Source organism: Phyllostomus hastatus, unplaced genomic scaffold (genome assembly GCF_019186645.2).
Source record: "Phyllostomus hastatus isolate PE091 unplaced genomic scaffold, TTU_PhHast_1.1 phas_scaffold_387, whole genome shotgun sequence".
NCBI lineage: Eukaryota > Metazoa > Chordata > Mammalia > Chiroptera > Phyllostomidae > Phyllostomus > Phyllostomus hastatus.
The window spans coordinates 2878729-2896805 of NW_025334027.1; the positions used below are offsets into that span (position 1 = coordinate 2878729).

General features: G+C 52.8%; 2 protein-coding genes and 1 non-coding gene across 3 annotated transcripts; 1 reads left to right on the forward strand and 2 right to left on the reverse strand.

The window, feature by feature from the left end:
* Positions 1 to 302: 302 nt before the first annotated feature.
* On the reverse strand, positions 303 to 6676 carry DGCR6L (DiGeorge syndrome critical region gene 6 like). The gene is made up of 5 exons (XM_045819767.1): positions 6478 to 6676; positions 6244 to 6404; positions 2327 to 2427; positions 1374 to 1514; positions 303 to 866 (listed from the first exon to the last, which is right to left on the reverse strand). The coding sequence occupies exons 1-5, from the start codon at positions 6585 to 6587 to the stop codon at positions 783 to 785; spliced, it is 597 nt and encodes a 198-aa protein (XP_045675723.1). The 5' UTR covers positions 6588 to 6676; the 3' UTR covers positions 303 to 782.
* On the forward strand, positions 3273 to 3376 carry LOC123806673. Its single transcript, XR_006783522.1, has one exon. It is a non-coding gene; the product is annotated as a U6 spliceosomal RNA (small nuclear RNA).
* A 9466-nt stretch (positions 6677 to 16142) lies between the features above and the next one.
* LOC123806629 (olfactory receptor 8B4-like) lies at positions 16143 to 17075 on the reverse strand. The gene has a single exon (XM_045819871.1). The coding sequence runs from the start codon at positions 17070 to 17072 to the stop codon at positions 16143 to 16145; it is 930 nt and encodes a 309-aa protein (XP_045675827.1). The 5' UTR covers positions 17073 to 17075.
* Between the last annotated feature and the right edge of the window lie 1002 nt (positions 17076 to 18077).

The window sequence follows — 18077 nt, forward strand, 5'->3', positions numbered from 1 at the left end:
CCCTCCTGCACCCTTCCTGCTGCCTTGAGCCCATGGCCCACAGCAGACTTTTGCTGCTCTGATAGGAGCAGGCCCATGGCTGCCCCCCGAAACCCCCATCCCTTCAGCCCCATGGAGCAGACTCAAGTGGCCCCAGTGCCAGGGGAAAGGTGGTAGGCGGGACCTGGGCTGCGAGGGAAGTCCCGGGGAGGGGCCTCTGTGGAGGCATCCTTAGCCAGGCCTTCTGTAGGCCCCAGAGCCACTGGGTGAGGACTGTGGCAGGGCCCTGGTCATGACAGGCACCACAGAGCTGTCACATGAGCCACATGCAGGCCGTACCGAGGCACCTTTATTTCCCTGGGTCACACAGGGTTTGGGTGGTGGGGCCTCTCCCACTCGGGGGGCCGCACACACCCAGGGCGGGGCCAAGACCAGAACAGGCACAAAGCCCAGGGCATGGCAGAGATCAAGGTGTGCCTGGTGGAAGGGAAGGCGCCAGCACCTCCAGCTGCACCCTGTGCCCAGCCCCAGGGCAGAGAGCCAGTAGGCTGGGCCTGCCCGCCTTCTACCACACAGCTCTAGCTGACAAGAAAACCCAGACAAAGGTGGGTGGCAGACACAGTCAGGGCCCACCCTGCCTGCCCTTAGAGGGTATATGACCCCTGCTGCAGGCACCTGGGAAGGTAGTGGCCACACGTCAGGAAGACAAATTCCTTAGCTTTCTGCTACTTGTGGGAACAGTGGGACAGGGTTGCCTTCCCAGCCAGGATGGGCAGTAGGCAACTGGCAGGGACTCCACCTGGTCACAGGGCTGCCTTCCCCGCCTGGCAGCCCCTTTGCTGCAGCTTCCGGATGAGTTCCAACAGGTTCATCTGTAGGGTCAGCTCCTGGGATGCAGAGGGGCCACTGTGAGGCCATGACACCCGGTCCCACCTGGGGCAAAGGCTCCAGGCAGAAGCCTCCTTTCCTAGGGGCCCGGAGGCAGGTGTCAGGGCCTAGGGTGTGCCAGGCAATGAGCCCAGAGGGCTGACTCCAGTGAAGCCTGGCCACAGCCTGCCAGGGGCTGGGATTCCACCACGCAGCAGGGCCCACAGCTGCCTGGGGCTGATGCACAGAGACATATGCAGGGAGCAGCAGCAGAGGGCCCTGCAGTGCGTGTCGGAGCAGGGGTCAGTGAGCACCTCCCCGGCAGCTTGCCCGCCTGTGGGCAGAGGCAACTCCACCGGCCTATGCACTGAACACAGCACAGAAACCCTTCTTGCAGCCTAAGCCCTCTCCCCGCGAGACCTACCCCCATACCGTGCCCAGGCAACCAGCCCCAAACCCCAGATGGAATCTGGCCTTTGGGGATTAGCATCCTCTGGGCTGTGCCCAGACAAGCCCAGGGTGCTGACCTGTGGGTTGGTGGTCACATAGAAGCCAGCGACCCCCGCCTTCTCCAGTGTGCTCTGCTGGTCCGCCACCTTCCGGTCTAGCTCCAGGATGATCTTCTGGTCCATTGCCCGCTGCTCCTCCCGGATCCGGTGCTCCATTGCCTGCCACGGTGAGGGCTGCTCAGGGGTATAGCTCGGGGGCTCGGCCCGACCCATCAATGCCCCAGATACAGGATCCCAGCCAGCCACCTCCCACCCTCCCAAAAGCTCAGGCTCCAAGACCACTGATGGCACCCTTACTGCCCACAGATAACACCTTGGGCCACAGCAAACCCTCCAGAGGGGCCTGGCTGCCTACCCTGCCCCCCCCCCCCCGCAGGCTCTTCCTCTAGGATCTCCTGCCCGGTGTCCTCCCTTGGCGTGCCAGGCCTTGCCCAGTGCCAACAGCTCAGGACCGCCATGAACTGGCCAGTCGCCCGTGCCACCCCTGCTCACTAGTGACCTGGCCACCACCCCACGGCCTTTGTGTGCACTGCTTCCCCACTGGGGTCACCCCAGACTCCAACTTGGCCCCTCCTCCCTGCACACCCAGCCTTACAGCTGCCTCGGGCCCTGCACACGTCTCCACATGCACCCCCACCACCTGTGGCTTCTGGGTTTCACGGAGGCTTCCTGGCTGTCCCTGAGCAGGATGGGCCCCTGCTGACTGTCCCTGTCACCTCACCATTGCCCTTGCACCTCCAGGGCCATGTGCACAATGGTTGCTACTCAGCACCTGCCCTGCACAGGCCCGGGCCACCAAGAGCTGCAGTCTCGGGGAACACCTGGAGGGGAATGCACTGTCTCTGCCCAGTCCTGGCACACCCCAACACCCCAGGTGAAAAGCTACATGCAAGGACTCACTGGAACTCCAGCAGCCCCCAAGCCACCCCGAGCCCCTCCACCATGCTTGTCGGCAGAGCCTGCACCCCTACCTCCTGCTCGCGCTGCTGAGCTGCCTGCAGCATGGGCAAGTTGTGGGGCCGGCAGGCCTGCTGGGCTTCCTGGTGCTTCTGGCGCAGGGCTTGCCTGAGCACTGGGTGGGAACAAGACCAGAGAGTCCATCAGGAGGCAGCAGGGACGAGATGGAGGGGCCCGGGAACACCTCCCATCTCAGCACCTGCCCCACCTTGGCACTGGGTTGAGGCCCAGGGCAGCCAGGCCAAAGGCATAGACATGAGGCCCCAACTGATGGCCCAGCCCACCCGAAGTCCTGCACCAGAAGCTGGGTGGTGCTCCGGAGGACTCCCAGCCACCCGGCCCCCTCAGCCTCGCCCTCACCCATGGCAGGGCCTTTCTCCAGCAGTGGGGCTCCAGGGGACCCAGGACGGGTCCTGGGGCATGAGAGGAGGTGAGGCAGGGCAGTGGCATGGGGGCAGGGCCGGGGCTGTAGCCTGGACTTGAGACCAGTGGGGTGGGAGACTTTGGTCTGGAGCCTTCTGGGTTCACATGGCCACTGGCTAGTGGTCCTGGGTGCGACCTGTGCATCATCCATGGGACATCCACGGAAATGTCTAGAAGACCACCCAGGTGAAGGGATAGGAGGGTGAGGAGAGGGGTCACTGCCCAAGGGAGTGTGGCACTGCTGCTCCCTACTTAGCAGCACCCTTCAGGTGGGCAGAGCCCCCACCCCACACAGCCCCCAGAGGGAGTAGGGTGGGCCCGGACCTGGGAAGCCCCAGGCCGGGATGAGCTGGGCAGTCTGTGTTGCCGGGACAGGGCCTCACCTGGGCCAGCAAGCAAAGCCCCTTGAGCCCCACTAAACCGTACCATTAACACAAGCACACGCCCACTGTTGGCAGCACCGAACTCTTCTGAAGGACGCGCAGCAAAGGGGCTAGAGAGTTATCTAAAAATCTCCACTGAGCGGAACCGAGCCCCAGGCTCGCCCAAGCAGCACGTACACTAAAACTGCAATGCTACAGAGATCAGCATGGCTCTTGCACAAGGATGGCACACGAATTCGTGAAGCACTCCGTGTCTTTAATACATACATACATACATAAATACAATGAAGTACAATTTATAAAAAAAAGAACCAAAGCTCTATGGAGAAATGGGGGGCTTCCCTTTCACAATTATTATTATTGAGTGCTCTACTTGCTCCCCCAACGACTAACCTCTGTGGAGGTAAACAAATATCACCAAAACCAGAGCAAGCACAACTTACTGACAGCAAGAGTGAGCCGCCACCGCGGCCTGCATTTGGCAGAGACTCGGCCAAAGGAGGGAGGAGTGGAAATGCTTCATGGTGGCCCAAGGGGAAGGTCCATCCCAATGGGAGGCTGGTCAGCTGGGGGACGCCGGAGGCGGGCTGACCAGAAGAGGGGCCGAGGCAGGGAAAGACAAGATGAGCCTGAACACCTTCCCCTACCAGAAAGCAAGGAAGCACTCAAAGAGTGATGGGGACACATCAAAAAAGACTCGGAAGCCAGGCTGAAGTTCCTCCACTGGCCACATGTGGCACGATTTGAGCATTAAAAAGATTAATGATCCCTGGCTGGCTGGCTCAGCTGACTGCAGCACTGACCCGCACACCACAGAGGCTGCGGGCTAGTGGTCAGGGCACATACCGAGCATGCGGGCTCTATTCCCGGTCGGGAAGCGGACGGGAAGCAACTGATCAATGTTTCTATTTTTCCCCCTTCCTCTTGCTAAATTTTTTTTTAATTTTTTAAAAAATATTTTATTTATTTTCTTAGAGAGGTGAAGGGAAGGAGAAAGAGAGAGAAACATCAATATGTGGTTGCCTCTCATGTGGCCCCCACTGTGGACCTGGCCCACAACCCAAGCATGTGCCCTGACTGGGAATCGAACCTGCGATGCTTTGGTTCGCAGCCTGTGCTCAATCTACTGAGCTACGCCAGCCAGGGCCCTCTTGCTAAATTAAAAAGAAATAATAATAATAATAGACATATCCTTGGGTGAGGATTAAAAAATGACAAAAATAAACTGTATTTTGGATCTGTATCTGTGAACGCACGCATCTTGTGCCCCAACAGAAACGTTTACAAAGACAGCCACGCACATGTGGAAGAGGTAACACCGATCCTACATAAACGCTTCTGGAAAACTGGAGAGGACACTTCGCAGCCCATCCCACGAAGCTAGCAGCCCCTGACACCAGACAGACCCCAGAAGAAGTACAGAGTAATGTCCACCATGGACAGAGGTGAAAATTCTTGAGAATTTAGCAAATCCCGTCCAATATAGACGAAAAGGATATACATCATGACCAAGCAGGATTTATTCCAGGAATATAGTTTAGCCCAGAAATTAAAAACTCAGTGCAACTCACCATAGCAACCAAAAAACTACTGATCACCTCAATAGATGCATAATAAGAATCTGATGAAACCATCACCCACTTCTGATAGAAACACAGGAATCCTGGGGCAGATGTACATCACCTGTCCCCCTAGAGTTGCCTTGCATCACTAAAAGAATTTCTGGCCAGGAACATTTACCCTGCATACCACCAGGCCCTACCTGCTGTTCTCTTCACAGGACACACAGAGGGCAGAGAGACAGGTTAAATGCCAGCCTGAAGCAGCAATATGACAGAGCCAGCGGGGGGACATGCTGCAGGTGGAAGGCCCTGGAGTCTTGAAAAAGTCAATGCTGCAATAAATGCTGGGGACGGTTCCAGAAGCCGAGAGACCAAAGTAACCAATGGCAATGCACAACCTACACTAAACCCTTACAAACAGACGATCTGAGACAAGTGGGGTCACGTGACTATGGACTGAAGGTCGGAAGACACCTGTGAATGATTAGTTTCTCAGGAGGCTACCCACTGTGGTCACACAGGACAGTGTTACTGTCCTGGACCACTGGCTCTCAATCCTGGGCTAAGGCTGACCCCCAAAGAGGTCTGAAGACATTTCTGGTTGTCATGACTCGCAGAGCGAGGGCCTGTCATCTACTGGTGGAAGCCAGGGATGCTTCTACACGTCCTGCTATGCACAGGACACAGTCTCACCACTAACAGTTGTCTAGCCACAAACATCGTCAGTGCTGTGGTTGAAAAGCGTGGTCTAGAGGAATTCTGACCACTCCTGGTGAGGCCCTACGATGCTGCAGAGATTTAGGGGTATAAAGAACTTTGGCAGAATGTTAATTATTGAATCTGGCTGGAGCACATATGGGTGTTCATTATACTATTGTTTCAGTGTTTCTAGATGTTTTAAGTTTTTTACAAATAAGACGAGGAACGATAAAATAATAAAAGTGGGAAATCTGATGGGGCAGGGAATGCTGCCCAGAATACCTTGCAGGAAGGGGCTTGGGAGCACCCCCCACACCCCGTGCCCAGTGAGGATGCCTGGGAGAGGCCGAGACTCACGGGGCTTTGGCCCACCGTGTGGCTAAGTTTTGGGGTCCCAAAGGGTGCCACAGGACACAGAGCACGGGAATCCGATGTACAGCTGGTGGGGGGTTCTGCACCACAGGAGAGGAAGCTGACCAGAAAGGGCGCTACACAGCTGTCAACACTTCAGGGCATCCTTGGAGGCGGCCAAGTGCTAGGCGGACCGTCGCCACCAGGATCTGCTCCAGTGTTTGGCCATCCTGCCTGGATCGGGGTGGGAGCACGGAAAAGCCCGAGGAAGAAGTTGCAAGTGTTATGCTAAAAGGAGATCAGTGCAACTGAGAAAATGAAGCTGGCTTGGCCCATTTGTCACCAAAAAAGCCCTAGCAAAGCCTCCGCGCCCTTGATCTGGTCAATTTTAAGAACTTCTTTCGAACGACACCCAGGGAAGGGCTCGGCTCTCAGAGACCGAGAGCTACCAGGCTGACCTCCCGCAGGAGGAGCGTGCGTCGTCCCACCGCCCCCCTACCCCGCCCCGCGCACCTCGGTGCTCGTTCTGCAGCCGCAGGCGCTGGTTGTATAGGCTCTTCTCGGTGAGGTGTTGGATCTCCAGTAGCCCCTGAACGATCTCGAACACGGTGCCGTCGAGGAGCGCCAGGGCCAGGTCGCTGAGCGTGGTGTAGGACAGGCGCTGTTGGAAAGAGCTGCGGGCAGGGGGGCGCGGTGAGCTCGGGCAGGACCTGGAGCGGCCTCACCCGCCGCGCCGCGGCCGCGTACCTGGGCAGCTCCTTGACCAGGCTCTGCAGCGCAGAGAGGAGCTGATAGTGCCGCTCCTGCTGCCGAGTCCCATCCACCGCCTCCTCGAAGGCCCCCGCGTAGCGATCCATATCCCCTTCAACCTTTCACCTCACAAGTCGCAGAGCAGAGCAAAGAACCCCACCGCTACGTCCCTCCCGAGCGCGGAGCGTCCCGCCCCCTTTTACGACAGTTCTGGGCAGGTCGCACCCAGCTTTCTGCGTCCGCCAAAACGAGGCTCGCCCCGCCCCTCCGCGGAAGCGCCTAGGAGGGTCTCGCATTGTCTACGCCCCTTACCCTGCCGTCCCGCCCACGCAACCACAGGGGCGTGACTCTACAGTCTAGAGCTCACGAGATTTCCAAGCTACTCGCAAGCATGTGTTCCCAGCTTCTGCCCTCTCAGCTTGCTTCCTCTGCACAGTTTATCTCCTAGCTGGGTTTTGCAGTGCGGCGGCCTCGTCGGGCGCCAGCATGCGACTGTGGGGGCGGCTTGAGAATCCTGCGGCCCCAACCCGGTGGCTCCCTGCGGAAAGTGCTTGAGTCACTAAGCCCCCTGAGCTCCACCAGTTTGAAGCGGTGTGACCTTGAGCCGCTTTTGCCACCTTTGGGCTCAGTCTTCCTGTCTTTCACTCGTGGGAGGCTTGCCTGGGACCCTTGTCAAGTGACTTCCCACCACACCTTCTGTCTCCAGGCACGGCTTGTGCCGTGGAAGTGATGGAGGAATTTAAGAGCTAGAGGTTTTAGCTGTAGTTCTCCTTGATAGACTTAGGTGAATAATGCGGGTGGAAAGCTGATTTTCCAGGAACTAGTCACAAGCAATTCTGCCTTTGGTAGGGGGTGGGGGTGGGGTTGGGGGGTCTGCAAGTGAGGGAGATGTTATCTGAGCCATTGTGTTCCAGGGAGGGAAAGTCAGAAAGATAAAGAATTGACCGGCAGATAAAAACTAGGAAAATTGTCCTTGACGGCAACTCTTATCTGATTAACCTTTTTTTCCAAACCCCATGCCTACCCTTTTCTTCTTCTTTATAACTGGAGATGAAATGTTAAGACAATTTTGGGCATACATAACCTGCTGTCTTCTCAGATCCCTGGCATCTGAATAAAGTGCCCATAAAGATTTAATCCTTGTCTCTACTTACTGGTTCTAGTAGTGACAGGTGGCACTAACGTGGTTTCTGCAGCCCACCCCCCACCCCCTTTTCAGAGGCAATGCCTGGCATTCAACTGCCATCCGCAGCCCCTCATTCTGCCCTTGACAATAAATTATTGGAAACCCCCGATTACACTTTTTATAAAAGATAAAAACCTACCAAAAAGTTGGACTGCTGAATATTCTAATGGGCTCCTGGGGGCAGGAGACAGGGATTTCCTGCCTTAGAGAGAACAAGCCTTGTCATGGGAGAGGGACCGGGGGAGGCAGGTCTGCCCCCTCACCGTCCGGGATGTGTGAGTTCTGGACTTTGTGTGGGAAAGAATTCAACACAGAGTCCAGGGGCTTTTGAGAGTGTTTATTGAAGCTGGGGACAGTGAGACAAAGGATGGGCTTAGGACAGAAGGAGCAAGATCACAGCAACAAACGTGAGCCCTGGCTGGGCTGCCTAGACTTGGGAAAGGAAACCACAGCAACAGGAGTGAGCCTCATTAAACCTTTTGGGTCTGTGTTTCTATTTTAAAAAATACCTAGTAGAGTCTGGGCTAAAAATTTGCTTTGAAGAAAGAAAAAGAAGTGAAAGGAACCTTGTGAGTAATGCTTGGTCTGATTCGTGGGAGACACTGTTGTACAAACGTGTAATTGGTTTTTCAGTGTGCACTGTGGGTGTTTCTGTAGTTAGAAACCGTCCTCTGATGCTCAGGTGTTTGCTGTATAAATGATACCTTGCTGGCTGAGCAGATTTTCTTGAAATAAGGTCAGCCGACTCACAGCACTGCCTCCCTTGGGCAGGCAGAGAACATTTTCTATCTTTTACAAAGTGAAAAGTTTATTTATGTTCCTGTTGCTAAAGCTACAGCTCCGGCAAAAGTGGGCGCATCTGTGCTGCGGAAAATAGGCTACATGCTAGGGGGCCTTGTCCTGCATTCTCCGAACAGGTTAACACCATCAGGCCTTACCCTCTCCTCCTGGAGGTTGGCAAGGTCACAATGCTCTGGAAAAAAGATAGGGGAGACTCTGCAAGCTCGCTGGCCAGATGCAGAGTATAACCCTTTGGGCTGTGGACCTGGTCGCTGAAGTGTTTGGTAATGAGGGGCAAGTGGTCTTTGCTGTACCAGAGACCCCTGATGAGTTTGCACTGATGGTTGGTTAGAGATTAAGCAGGGGACCCCTAACGCTGAGGAAAGCACTCCATGGTTGGTACTCACCATCCTGTGCCATGGGGAAAGTGAAACTATTTCACTCCAACTGGTAATGAAACTCTTCCTGGGGCTCACTGACGTCAGTAACACAGAGATGTGCTGAGTTCTGCACTTAGAGGCAGCAGGGAAGGAGGGAAAGGGTAGAAGGCTTGGCTCCCCTGCAGCACAGAAGGAGTCTGCCTGTCCGCTAGACGACAAGAAGTGGACCTCACTTGGTTGCCTAATGATCACCCTATTCTCCCTGTCCACCTGGCCATGAGCACTGTGCCAATGACGTGGGCCTGGAGGAGGAATTAGCAAAGAGCATGTGGGACTCATCATAAGTGGTGTTTACACCCACAACGACACTATGCCCCCCCCCACACTGCATTTCTGTTATCGCATACGTGCCTGTGGACAGTGGTAGGGGGATGTTGCTTTCCCAGAGCCTCTGTAACCAGGCCTGGCTTTATAATGGAAACATGAGTGCCCAGAAGATGAGATGGTCACTGGATTAGTGTGCTTGGGCTGTCGGAACAAAGTACTGCACAGACTGTGTTATTTAAACCACAGAAACTTATTTGCTCACAGGTCTGGAGTCTGTAAGCCCGAGATCACGATGTCTGATGGGTTGTTTTCTCCCGGGGCCTCTCTCCTCGGCCTGCAGATAACCACCTTCTTGCTGTGTCCTCACATGATCTTCTCTCTGTGTCCCGTGTCTGCGTGCTGATCTCTTCTCACAAGGACATCAGCCATATTGGATTAGGTTCCACCCTGAGGACTCATTTAAGGTAATTACATCCTTCAAAGGCCCTGTCTCCAAATACAGTCATGTGGGGTTGCTGTAGTTTTCCACCGACCTTGATCCAGGACGTGGTTACACTGGGAGATGGCCGAACAGGTCTCCTGCAGCCCGGACACACTCTTCCTTGGCTCCACTGCTGAGCAGAGTCCGATTTCCCATTGGTAGGTGAGGTTAGCACTGTAACCTCCTCCTTTGCTTATTCATAGGTATGAGGAGCCCCAAATGGCCAAGTGGCAGCCTTGACTTCCTATTCAAGAGAATCACTGTTGTGGCCCCTCCTGGAAGCCTCTCTCCCTCTGTAAGTCAGTCCTTCAGGCAGCAGAACATAGAGTTTGTGAGACATGGGCATGGTGCTGCTACTTATCCACCCTTGATGTCTGGATCCATGGAGCCTGGCTATCAGAAATACAGCTCCCAGACTGGACACTGCTTCAGAGCTTGTGCAGCCTTCTGGAGAACCTGGCAGCAGCCCCACGAGGTAGTGCTCCCTGGCTGGTGCTGTAGCCGAGTCTTCAAAAGGCCATTCTGCTGCACCATGAAGCCAGTTGGTGGGGGACATGGCAAGCCTAGTGGATTCCAGAGCATGGCTCCATTGCTGTGCACCCTCTGCTTCGAGGGGAGTTCCTGGATTAGAAACAATGCTGTGTGGAATAGCAGGATGGTGAATAAGGTACCCTGCAAGTCCATGGGTAGTAATTCTGGCAGTAGCATTGTGTGCAGGGGAGGAAAGTCCATATCCAGAGTAAGCATGTATTCCAGTAAGAAGAAAACGCTGCCCTTTCCATTTGGAAGGGCTCCAGTGCAGTCACCCTGCCGCCAGGTAGCTAGCTGGAGGATCACCCCATACTGGGGACTCAGTGTTGGTCTCAGCCATGGTGGGTGAAGCCAGGTCTGCCCTGGTGAGTGGAAGTGCATGTTGCTGAGCTCATGCATGACCTCCATCCCTGCCACCGTGACCACTTTGTTCATGAGCCCATTGGGTGATGGCAGTAAGTCATGGGGTAGCATAGTGACAATAGTAGATAATAGTGTATTGCATATTTGAAAGTAGATCTTGAAAGTTCTCATCATAATTTTGTAACAGAATGACTCTGTCCTTGCAGATAGCCTCCCAGGCTCTGTCGCAGACACTGGGCTGGATTGGATCCCACTCGCATTTCCACCGGAGCTAGAGAAGAAAGCTACATAAAGTGGCCGCCAGGTGGCGTGCAGCACGGCGCGCGGACCGCACAGGGAAGGGCCTGGATCCCCAGGCCTGCTGGAGCGCGCAGCTGCGCCCTGGGAGCCTGGCCTTCTTGCAGTCCTGCCCCAGAACTATATGGTGGGAAAGAAGACAAAGAGGTGGTGCGAAGTCCCCTGCCGGCCTCGTCTTGGCCGAAGCTCCAGGGAGGGGCCTTGGAAATATTTGGGGAAGTCCCGACCACCGGGCATCACTCACACCCACACTTGGGATGGGCTCTCTACACAGATGTATCCGTCCAGCCCGCGCTGGTTCCCTTGTCCAGAGTGGGACTAGGAAAAATTAGTGAGAGTCCCGTCCTCTGGAGACGCCCTTCCGAACCATCCAGCGGGAAGGAGCAGGTCTGGTCTCTGAAGCAGAACTTGGAAAAACTCCTTGGAGGCGCCTCCGACAGCCGGAACACTTGTGGGAAGGTGCCCAGGAGCGGGAATCCTCTCCGTTTAACCCTTGACACCCCTGTCAATCCCACAGGGTACGGGCACCTGCGTGCTGGTCAACCCCCAACCCCGGCAGCCTCATAATCTAGCCCGGGAGAGCGGCGATGGAAACCCCTGGATGTTTAAGCTCAGCGAACAGATGATGCGGCTGACGACCTGGCATCACCAGGATGATCCCGCTAAGGTCGCCGGCCTCCTGGAAGTAGGCAGCTGACACCAGGGCCACATCCCATCCGTTGCATATTTCGAGGGAGCTCCGGAGGGAAGACACTACATAAAAGTGGCCGCCAGATGGCGCCCGACAACTGGCACGAAAGCCAGCAGGACCCATCCCAACGCACGGGCTGACTGGCGAGGGCGCTCTGCGGGCCACCCGGACACCGGATCTCCTCTCAGTCCACCTAGGATCGGGTCTCCCCGCCCGGGGCGGGTGGCCCGTGGCATTAACCACGAAGCTCCCAGCTGGTAGGGCATGACCCCGACAGCAGAATGGAAATTTGAAAATGTTTATGGGTTGCTGACAGGAATGGGTTAGAATTCCCCCCACATGACTCCCAGCTGGCGCTGGCCGTTTCTGGGCTCTGGAGAGGACTGGCAATTCCCCTAGACGCCCAGTTCAGGCTTCCCAGAGCTTCTCCCCGGCCCCAGAGTGGGCTTCATCAGTTCTTTAGGGACTTGGCGGGGCGGGGCTGTAAAACTGAAACCTTGGAAGTACTCAGAAACACTTGAATAAAGTTAAAAACAAAATTGATCTCTGCCTATACTACAAGCAAAGTCAAATGGCAACACATGGGGAACATGTGTGCAAACACACGTGCAATATGATTATTGATTTCAGCGTTACTTATTATAATAATAGAAAACTGGGAAAAAATAGTCATTAAGAGGGACCAGGTTAAGTAGATTCCTGTGCTTCAGTACAATGCAACAGTATGGATTTGGGTTCTGGTTCATTGTTATTTTTACTTTTAAAATGAAACAGATCAATAGGTACCGACATAGAAAGGTATTGGTGATGGGCTGTTAAATGAAAAACAACAACAAAAATGACAACAACAACAAGAAGTTGTAGAGCTCTTAAAAGTGAAAATATGCACTTTCTTTTAAAAATACTTATAAGGAAAGGCAAATGAGTTAGAATAACAATTTTGCAAAACCAGAATAAAACTTCCCCTATTTTAACAGTTATTATGGAGCCAAGAATTCTGTGCAATGTTGGCGGAGGTACAGACAGGTCGGTCAATGGAACAGAGTAGAGACCCAAACAAAGAAGCCCAGCTGATTTTAGCGGATGTGCAAGGATGTGCAAAGCAATTCATAGGAGAAAAGACGGCCTTTCCATTGAGTGGGAGTGGGGCCATCAGATATCCACAGGCAAACAAAACAAAAAGCCCTCGACGTAAACACCTACACCTCACAGCTCATGAAAACATTAACTCCAAGTGCTTACATATAAGCACATAAAATGCTTATATGTAAAATGCAAAACACTGGGGAAAACTCTGTAAGAAAAACTGGGGCTCTAGCGCCAGGCACAGGGACTTTAGACTCGAACCCCCACATGTGATCTATCTAAAAAGAAATGAATAAATTATAATTTACTAAAATTTAAAACCTAGGCTCTGTGACAAATGAAATGACAAAGTGCACACTGGGTGGAAATATTTGCAAACCACGTATCCAGTCAGGGGGCAGTGTCCGAAGGTTTGAGACTCCTCAAAACGTGGCAGTGAAAACAAACAACGCTGTTACAATGGGCGACGGACATGAACAGGTGTTTCACTGAGGAGAACGTACAGATGGCAGAGAAGCGGATGGAAACGTTGAAAGCATAGTGAGATAGTCTGACGCACATATCAGAAACCCTTAAAATAAATGTAAGGACAGTCAGTCCTGCATGCTGGTGAGGATGTGGAGAAACCAGTCACTCACGAGTTGATGGCGGTGATGTAAAATGATATAGCTGCTCTGGAAAACAGTATGGCATTAGGAAAAAGAGAGAAAGCAGACAACAATAACAAAAGCATGCTGTCATTACACATCCCAGCAACACAACCCCTCGGGGCGTTTATCCCAGAGAAATGAAACCTGTGCCATAAAGGGCTGACTCTGCAGGTCTGGGACGTGCAGCACTTGCACGTTATAAAGAAAGGTCTGACCGGCTTGGCTCCAGAAGGAAACCTGCAAGCCCTTGGAACATCCTGCCTGGTAAGTGTCTTAGGTCAGCCAGGCCTTGGGTAGTTTGGGCCGACAATATGATATATGGTGGGGCAGGCTGGGCTGGGGGCCTGCGGGCCGTGTGGTGGTGTCGGTTTGACCTCCAGGAAGTCAGCTCAGTGGAGTCCTGTGAGCCCCCCAGGGAGTTCAGCATCACGCTCTGGAGGACCCTCCCTTGGGACTGACACCACTATGTTCACTCAAAGAGTCTCGGGCCGAAAGTTCGTAGCAGCTCTGTTTTTCACAGCTCAAACTGGGGGGGAAAACAAAAACAAAGTGGTTTAAGGAGTGAGGCAGGTGTTGTTTGTCTTGGAAAAGGAGAGAAGTGTTTGGAGGTACCTGCCAGAGGGAAGATAACGAACAGTCCCAGGCAGTGGACCATCTGTGACATGGGGAGATGACGTGGGCTGAGAAAATGCTTCTGGGCCAGGGAACGGGTCCCTCGGCCAACAGTGTCATTGTCCTTTTGGGTGTTATGTGTGGGGCTCGGCCAAGATGAGCAAGAAGGAGACGGAGATTTTGGAGCTGGACCCTTTGTGCTGTGTCAGGTCTAGGAGGCATCCGGGTTAGAAAAGAAAACCAGTGTGGTGGGTGGAGATCTAGTTCCAGATGGAGAACAAATCTGGGGTGTGTGAGCATTGCATTCATCGTGAACGCCATAGAGACGGACAAAGACTAACTGGAACTTTAAGAAAACATAACCAGTTGGGAGAGTCTGTGGGAGGCTGTAGGACTTTAATGGAAGCTCTCGCACTCTGCCTAATTGTGAAAACGCTACATCCAAGAACCAAGCAGTAAAAACCGTTTCTAATAAAGCTCTATGGTTCTAATGTCCCCTTGCCTCAGCTGCCATTTTCCCTTATGTAAGCACCCCTCCATTTGGCACCCAGGTGAGAATGCACACACGGCTTGCCATGTCTGCTTGTCCGGGGTTGCAACCCTTTCTTTTTCCCACATATGTCCTTTTTGGTGATGAAACCCCTTCCTTACAGTAGTAGCCTTGGTACCCTTGAACTACCCTTCTCGTCAGTACGATGCTGCTCCTTCCACGTGTGTGTCCGCAAGGTGGTAAGTGTGAGGAAGCCCTTACTGCCCTTTGCTGCCTTGTTTCTGGTGCTGAGACACACTTGGAAACTATCCAGTTTTAGGGAAGGGTTGGAGAAATATAAGCAAAGCAAAATGCATAAACTCAGTACTTTACACAACTCTCCCCATATCCAAAAAAAGTATGAATACTCTTGACAGAGGGTTTCTGTGAGGACACCCCACATTCTAGCCTCTGCTCAGAGTGGGTCCCCTTCTTCTGACCACACGAGTCTTCACCCCCCTCCTCTCCACATGGGTTGCTCTGGTTGCAGGTTCACCTTCCTGCCTACGCAAGGGGCAGTTTTGGAGGAAGTATCCCTCAAAATTGGAGCTATCCTACACAGAAGAGAGCGCCTTCAGCAGAGCAGTTCGGAGTAACCTTTGGCTCTCAAGATCTGGATCCCTTCCAAGTCTCCCTGCCAGCGGGGAGTGTAATATGATTCTTCTTTCTCCCTGATTCTTCTAACTGTAACACACACACACACACACACACACACACACACACACACACACACTTAGAGACAGTAAAGTCTAAATTTACTATAAAGAATAGAAGGATCTCCCCAAATGTCCCATAGTGTACCTTCAGGTCAGGATAGAGGTAGCAGGTAACATACTCACATACATCCACGGAGCTTCTCCTTTTGCTTTCAGCCTTACTATCCAGAGCCCCTAACTTGACCCAATTACAAGACTGCTTACCCCATGATTACTATCCCAAGGCCAAAGAGTTCTAAAATTGAAACAAAATATTTTAGTTTCGATTTATCTTTACATTTCAGACCCTGGCCAGGTGGCCCTGTTGGTTGAAGTGTCATCCCGTGCACCGAAATGTTGTAGGGCACATACCTAGGTTATGGGTTTGGTGCCCAACAAGGGCAAGCACAGGAGGCAACTGGTCAATATTTCTCTCTCACACCAGTGTTTCTCTCTCTGTCGCTCTCTGCTTCTGTCTGTCTCTGTCCCCATCCTCTCCCTCTAAAATAAAAAAAAATTTCAGACCACATAAGGGGCTCTTGGGTGAAGCCTTCTCTTTTGTGTATATTTATGTGTATGAAAGAGATGATTTATGATCTTTCCAGACAAGCAATCTCTCTGGGAACTGGGAGACGATCTTACCTATGGTCCAAGGCTGCTCCCATAACTGAAGAAAACCACATTCACTCTTGTGGACCTTCATATCACCACTTGCCCTACCTCCCAGCCAGAAGTGTCACTCGGATGAGCCCATTCAGCCTACCAAGAAAAGGACGGAAGGCATGGGACCTTGTCTTACTCATCTCTTGGGCCCACATTAGAGTCAAGTAAGTAATAGCCACTTAATCAATGCTAAATTGCATGCAATGAACCCATTTATGTAGTATAAAATATATACTATTATATGCACATCCTCAAGAAGAGTATAAACAAGAGACTTCCAACTATTAAAGTGGAGAGAAGACCCTATTAGAGAAAAAATGAAAATTCCCCCATCTGTAGATAAAAAGATACAATGATGCTTCTCAGTAATTAACTGATATAAACAGAACCCTCACAAAAGCACTCTTTTCAGGGTTTTACCCAGGGCAAGTTTAACGTCCTTGTTCCTCAAACTGTAGATCAAAGGGTTGAGCATGGGAACCACGTTGGTGTAGAAGACGGAAGCATACTTGCTCTGGTCCACAGACCCAGGGAGAGAGGTTGCTAGGTAGGTAAATGCCCCTGACCCAAAAAACAGAGCCACAGCAAGGACGTGGGAGCTGCATGTGCTGAAGGCTTTGGCCCTTCCCTCTGCAGAAGGGATACGGAGGATACTGTGGAGAATCAAAGTGTAAGAGATGAAGATGCTAACGCTAGATGTCGAGATGACCACTCCAACAACAACAGAAAACACCAGCCCATTGGACCGGGTGCTGGTGCAGGAGAGCTGCAGGAGGGGGAGTACTTCGCACAGGTAATGGTTGATGACGTTGGAGTCGCAGAAGCTCAGTCTCAGCATGCTTCCAGTGTGGGCCATGGCCCCCGCGAACCCTGCCATGTAGGAAATGAACATCAGCAGAGCACAGACCTGGGGGGACATGGTGACCGTGTACAGCAGAGGCTTGCAGATAGCCACATAGCGGTCATACGCCATGGCTACCAGCACGTAGCACTCAGAACTGACAAAGAAACAGAAGAAAAATAGTTGAGTCATGCATCCCGAGAAAGAGATGATATTTTCTGACACAAAATCATTCAGCATTTTGGGGGTAAAGACGCAAGAGTAACAGAGATCTACAAAAGACAAGTTGAAAAGGAAAAAGTACATTGGAGTGTGAAGGCTAGAATTCAGCCCAATTAGGGTGATCAAGCCGAAGTTGCCCACCATGGTAAACACATAGATCCCTAAGAACAGGAGGAACAGGGGGACATGGAGCTCTGACTGTTCTGAGAATCCCACAAAAATAAATTCAGTCACTGAGGAGCTATTTCTCGGAGTCATTCTCTTCTGAGGGGTGCTCTGTGGAAACAAGGGAAAAATACATCAATTGATGATCGGCAGGAGCATGGATGATGAGAGAGATGAGATGGAGCTGGCTGCCCTCCCTTGCACCTTGCTTCCTACAAGCGTGAAACCAGCTCAAAATGGTTCTCCCCTGTCTGATGAGGTGCTCAGTTGTTATTCAGAGACCACAGACCAAAACCACAAGTTGCAGCTGGAGCATGCGTAGATGGGAGAACTCTGGCCTCCAGCTGCACCTGGAACCAAAGCCCCCAACCCCTGCCCGACCCCATAGAACCGAAGGACCAGGACATAACTGGAACTTGGTCTGTTGTCCAGGAAGATCTGGTGTTGATGCCCCTTCACCATGTGTGGCCAAGTTCCAAGGTCCTCCAAGAATACTCGCTCCACCAGCACTTCTGCACACCTGTTCCCCTTAGCCCCTTAAAAACCCTTTGCCTAGTCAATCAAGCAAGATGGATTTGAGGCACCAGTAGGTCTCCCATCTGCTTGCTTGGTACCTTTTCGATCAATAAACCCTTACTTACGTCAAACCCTGATGTTTTGACTTTTGGTTTTTGGAAGCATCGGGCACACAGGCTGGTTCAGTAACACTCCCTGATGCCCCCACCTGAGCACTGTCATGTGCCTGTGACTGAGTCTCAGTGCCCCTGGGCTGACCCTGAATCTTGGCTAGAGTCCGTGAGCATGTGTGGCAAGAATTCCATCCCTTCCTCAGAGATGAGAAGATTGAATACCTGTGTTGGCTGCCCAAGGAGTCTCAGAAAGACAGCCCAGGAGCCGGGAGTACAACCTGAAGCCCACTGCCTCAGGATGTGCTGAGAGCTCTCGTGTACCCCACTGTCTCCACCCACCCTTTGCCTCCTTCCCCTGCCAGCTACGGGGTCCTGTCCCCCACCCACCCCCTGGGGAGAAAGCCAGCAGTGTCCCTTGCTGTCTCTGCTCATCCTACCTTCATCTTCTAAGCCCCCTCATTCCATCTTT